General features: G+C 41.6%; 1 protein-coding gene across 2 annotated transcripts; it reads right to left on the reverse strand.

Moving 5' to 3' along the window:
• Positions 1–1,020: 1,020 nt before the first annotated feature.
• On the reverse strand, positions 1,021–2,277 carry mgst1.2 (microsomal glutathione S-transferase 1.2). Of its 2 annotated transcripts, none has more exons than XM_028399243.1 (4): positions 2,205–2,277; positions 1,744–1,860; positions 1,562–1,653; positions 1,021–1,472 (listed from the first exon to the last, which is right to left on the reverse strand). In XM_028399243.1, the coding sequence occupies exons 2-4, from the start codon at positions 1,858–1,860 to the stop codon at positions 1,226–1,228; spliced, it is 456 nt and encodes a 151-aa protein (XP_028255044.1). In that variant the 5' UTR covers positions 2,205–2,277; the 3' UTR covers positions 1,021–1,225. The 2 variants fall into 2 exon arrangements, with proteins under 2 accessions (XP_028255044.1, XP_028255045.1); XM_028399244.1 differs by lacking the exon at positions 2,205–2,277 and adding an exon at positions 1,998–2,153.
• Between the last annotated feature and the right edge of the window lie 3,535 nt (positions 2,278–5,812).

The raw sequence follows: 5,812 nt of genomic DNA on the forward strand, positions 1-5,812 counted from the left end.
GTTTGAATTACTTTTAGATAAAAAAAAAATCTAAGAATAGTTGTTTAAACACATTGCCAAAAGACTTAAGTCCAGCATGTAGTGTAAGGCGTGCCTGAGACTTGTTAGTGTTAGTTTCAAACAATGGTCAGAACTTTCCTTCCCCTCCACCTAAAACTGCGAAATGCATGACTTGTCTGAGAAATGAGAGACCCTGACGGGCCAAGGGTTCTAAACAAATGAGCTCCCATAAAACTTTTCTAAATACACAAGGACGGGACACAATGCAGACCAGCAGCCGCCCAAAGCAGCCTTCATGGTAATTTCATTCAACTATTTACAGTGCCCACCCATGGGTGTCACGGCTCTGTGTAGGAGCCAGTCACCTTCATGTGCAACATGCAGCATTCATCATATCAGCAGACACTTCACAAATGTGAGGCAGATGTTGACAAAATGTGAAATTAGTAGTGTGTTTAAATTCTGCATAAAATGCTAAATATCAAAAACCAGCAGTGCCTGAGTTAAAAGGATTAACATAAACCTGCATTGTGGGTATGCTTTCAGCAAAACAATGAGGCTAACTGCTTTAGGTGAAACATACCATTTGTGGACCTGCTGCACCTTAAGCTGCTCCATAAGTGAGTCCTACCAAGGGGTGTCTTGGTTGTGTCTTTTAAAATGTCTCCCTCTAGTGGAAGGCAGACGTGCACACATACAGAACACAATCTGTAGCTCTCGTAATAACTCCCAAATGTTCCACTTGGCTGTATTGGCACCAAATTATAAGAAGTCATTCATTCTGACATTAGTCAGAAATTAATAATAATAATGTGGTTACACCTTTAATGGTGTCAAAAAATGTTTTTTATTGCCCACTATATACAGAGCACAACTGATTCTGATCCATCAATGTGCAACAGCTGACGCTCACCTTGCAATTTTCAGAGTCACAGTGAACACATGTCACAATTCTATTGATTCTTAGGTAAACAGTGGGCGGAGCCAGAACATTCAAAACAAAGAATAAGCACTCAGAAATGAGAGTAAAGTCTTTTTTTAATAGTATATATTCATCTGTATTTCCAGTGGGGCAAAAGTTGTCAAGCAATGCATAGTCAGATTCTTTATTGCCCAACCACCACCACCACTATGTCCTTCCTGATTTTGCAACTATTGTAGTAAAACTAACTGAAAGCACAGAGTAACAGATGAAGACATCAGGCTCTACAAGCCATGTGTTATATCAAAAATAGGCAGCTGCTGTAAGCACGTTGTAAGCCATGGAAAAGGTGACCAGCATGCCCAACATCCAGGAAAGAGCCCTGCTGGGCTGAGGAAGAACACAGATATAGGCGATGGTGTGAAAAATACGAGCTCCAGCAAAGAGTCGGAAGTGAAGTAAAGCAGAGGATAGCTCGGGTGAAGTCGCAGCATAGAGCAGACCAATGACCACAAACGGAATAACATTCTCCAGGTCATTCTGGTGACACCTGGAAAAAAAGACCCATCCATTGAGAATCATGTGATTATTCATCAGGTTAAGGGGAAAAAAGCAGCAGTCACACCTTCATCATCTCACCTTTTAACTCGTTCCACATCCGGATGGCTTTTCATACATTTCTTCTTCTCCTCTGGAGATTTTCCAAGCACATCCTCCTCATTGGAGAAAGACTAACAGGAGAGATAACATAAGAAGTCTAAGACAATCATAATGCAATGGGTTACAGAGGGGGTTGGGTGGGGGGAACTTTTGTTACTCACACTTCTGGTTATTCGAAAGTATGAAGTCATTGGCCCCATCAGCATCATCTTCAGAGTGACCACAGCAGCATAGGTGGTATAAGCCATAAATACCTCATTTTCAAGAAGCGACGCCATCTAGTTTTAAATCCAGTTCAATGTGTTATCTCACATGACTCACATGTCACACAATACGAAATAAAAAATTATTTACACAAAGTACAATATGAGTCAGTATACAGTGTATAATAGTGCTGTATGAAGTATAAACTCACCAAACCTGTATGTGCAAACAGCAGCAGTTAAACAGGAATTTGTGCTACAGAGTCTCACAGATCAAATCACTTTCGCTTTGTAAGTGCACGCAACATGTGTTACGCTGCTGCAAAGTAACTGAGGCTGTTTCAAAAAGCAGCCTAAAACAGAAAGGAAGCTTCAAATGTGTCAACAACAATCATTCACAGTCAAAGAGCTCAACTTACTTTCCTGTTGACTCTGCAGAAGTGGAGTGAGACTGGAATGAAAAAAAAAAATCTAAAGCTTGCTCAAGAGGTGTGGCAACTTTTTTTTCTTTTCTTTTTTTTTTAAAAAAACTTTATTTTATAAACATACTGAACAGAACATACATGCCAGGGCTAAAAGCTACATTTTTAAGAGTTCTTTAAGTATTTTAAAAGTCCCTGTGACCTTTTGTTTCTCTGAGTTATAATATTTCTCAAGAATAATAAGGATCTGACATTTTGTTTAGATTATCATTTACTAAATATGATAACACATCAAATACATTTATTTGTCTATAAAATATTGCATATTGGTCCAAAATAAAGTGAATATATGATTGCAATTGGAAAAATAGATGAAAGATGGTTTCTTTGTTTAATCTGAAAAAGTCACATATATGTGTATAATCCATATATTTAATTTCAATCTTAAAACTTAATACTACTTAATATATTATATATTTCAGATGTACAATGCATTAATTTTAATGAGTTTTTTTTTTTGGCGGGGGGGGGGGGGGGGGGGGGGGCTGCATTGATCCCTTGTCAGACCTGTCAGTAATTAGGATGCTGGCTGCGTTATCTGCTGGCATTGATTACAGAGAGTCAGGTTAAATACAACACACAACAATGACCAAATAACAACCTCGCCAATGATGATAGTGTCATAAGCTAAGCACAACTATTGATTTTATTTTTTACAGAATGCCTCCCAAGTTATTGGCTGTACATTTGTATTGATCAGAAGCAATATTTGATTACACACAATCGATGACAGCAGGAGAGCATGAGTTGCATAATGGGGTACAACAAAAAACACATTTTTTGACTAATGGTAAATGCTGTGGCAGATAACTTATCACATTTATATCGTTCATTACACTTATAGATCTATGTATATTATGGTGAGTGCCTGGTCGGCTCTTGAAGCAGTTGATCGGCAGTATCAGCAGGCCAAGCAAGCTGCGGCTAGGGTGGTTGTGGAGGCAAAAATCCGGACCTGGGAGGAGTTTGGAGAGGCCATGAAGGAGGTCGGCCTCAAAAAGATTCTGGGAAACTGTTCAGCACCTTAGAAAGGGGAAAACAGTACTTCACTAACACTGTTTACAGTGGATGGGGGAGCTGTTGACCTCGACTGGGGATGCTGTTGGATGGTGGAAGGAATACTTTGAGGACCTCCTACCAACACGCCTTCCATTGAGGAAGCAGAGGTAGACTCATTCTACACCCAGGCTGAAGTTGTTGAAGTAGTTAAAAAGCTCCACGGCAGCAAGGCACCAGGGGGTGGATGAGATCTGCCCTGAGTACCTAAAGTCTGGAGGGCTTTGCTAAGGGCTGTCTGGTCCCTGTATGACTAGAGCAGGAGTTAGGTTCGCATTGCCGGCAGACCTTTTCCCGGAGCATCCTGGACTCCAACAGGGCTACCCTTCATCATAGGTTCTGTTCATAATGTTTATGGACAGAATTTCTAGGTGCAGCGAGGGACCACAGGATTTCATCTTTGCTTTTTGCAGATGATGTTGTCCTGTTGGCATCATCGAGCCAGGACCTCTAATGTGCACTGGGATGGTTTGCAGCTGTGTGAAGCGGCAGGGATGAGAATCAGCACCTCCAAGTCTGAGCACATGGTTCTCGACCTGAAAAAGATGGCCTGTTGTCTCTGGGTTAGAGGTGAGCCCCTGCCCCAAGTGGAGGAGTTTGTGGATCTTGAGGTGTGAGGGAAGGACGGAATGTAAGATTGACATGTGGATTGATGCAGCTTCTGCAGTAATACGATCAAAGTGGGCAGCAGTGGCTCAGTGGTAGAGCAGGGTTGTCCAATAACCGGAAGGTTATGACCAGCTCCTCCTGGTCATTGTTGTGTGTCTTTAGGCAAGGCACGTTACCCACATTGCCTCCAGTGCACAGTGTTTGTGTTTGAATGCGTATGATTGAATCGGTGGTGGTCAGAGAGGCCATAGGTGCACCTTGGCAGCCATGTCTCTGTCAGTCTCCCCCTGAGGAGCTGTGGCTGCATCTGTAGTTTACCACTGCCACTGTGTGAATGTGGTATGACTGAATAATGCATCTCAATGTAAAGCGCTTTGAGTGCCAGTCCAACAGAGCACAAAAGCGCAATATAAGCCAATGCATTATTATTATTAGTATTATTATTATTATTAAAGTAGGAGAAGGAGCTGAGCTGAAAGGCTAAACTCTCAATTTACCGGTCAATCTCCGTTCCTACTCTCACCTATGATCATCGGCTCTGTGCAGTGAAAGAAAGTGAAAGAATGTGATCTTTTTAGAAGGGTGGCTGGGTGCTCCTTTAGAGAGAACCATTGCTCCTCCATATCAAGAGGAGCCAGCTGAGGTGGCTCGGGCATTTGTTTAGGATGCCACCTGGACGCTTTCCTGGAGAGGTGTTCAGCCCCGGAGGAGACCTGGGGGAGACCCAGGATGCAGTGGAGAGACTATGACTATGGGAACGCCTCGGGATCCATCCATCCATCCATCCATCCATCCAACCATCCATCCATCCATCCATCCATCCAACCATCTATCCATCCATCCATCCATCCATCCAACCAACCAACCAACCAAGAAACACTTACAGCGGGCAAAGCAGTTATCAAGGAGGGAGACACAAGAGGAAGTAAAACAAATGGAGAAACACAAGAGTACTTTCAAAATAAAACAGGAAACAACCAAAAACAAGAAAAAATACAAATATATAGCTCTTACGGCATCTTCCTTTTCATTTTTCTATTCTGGATAATTAATCACCTTTACAGATATAATTGCATACAGTACAGTGTAGTGAGCAGTCAGGAGCTGTTATCTGCTATCTTCTATCCGGTGCAGAACAAAACCACTGCATACTGGTTGATCAAGTCAGATGAGCCTTCTGTGCAGGAGGGGTGGGTGTGCCTCATTAGGGCACTATTTTGACAAAGCACTTTCTCTCTTTTCGCTGCAGAGAGACATGCTACCACAGCTTCATGTCCCATGCTTTCCCTCTCAGCCTTCACAAAGGAATATAAATCTCCTTTGGGCAGGATAATTACCAAGATAATTTTATCCATAATGATGCTTGTCAGTCAAAGAGCGCTGATGAAATTAAAGAACTTCTTCTATGTAAAATTTCTCACCCAGATTGCTCTCTAGATTTATGTGTCAGGGAAGGGGAAAAAAGAAAAAGAGAAAAAGAAAGTCTGAGAAACTTTTTTCCGTCTATAATGACTGTATCGGTCCCTCCATTGTAAAAGGTGCACACATATACATACTTCACCAGACATCTGTTTTAAATTGATATGAGCATCAAGCTCACATCAAATTGAACTTACAGGGAAGCAAACAATCATTAGTTAGCCTTCTGTCACTATGTTTAATGTGCATTAAAGTACTGCTGCCATGTGTGAGGTTAGAAGAAGAAAAGTAAAAAAGTACATACTGCACAGGTTGACACCGCAGGAACAAGACTAGTAGTAAAACAGACAAAGATAAATCAATCAAATACACAGTGTTAACAACACACAGGTTAAGACAATCAGGGTGGGGCAGCCAATCACCAATGCATAAGGAAACTAGACTTTCAAGAAACAACCAAA

Source organism: Parambassis ranga, chromosome 2 (genome assembly GCF_900634625.1).
Source record: "Parambassis ranga chromosome 2, fParRan2.1, whole genome shotgun sequence".
In the NCBI taxonomy this organism is placed as follows: Eukaryota; Metazoa; Chordata; class Actinopteri; family Ambassidae; genus Parambassis; species Parambassis ranga.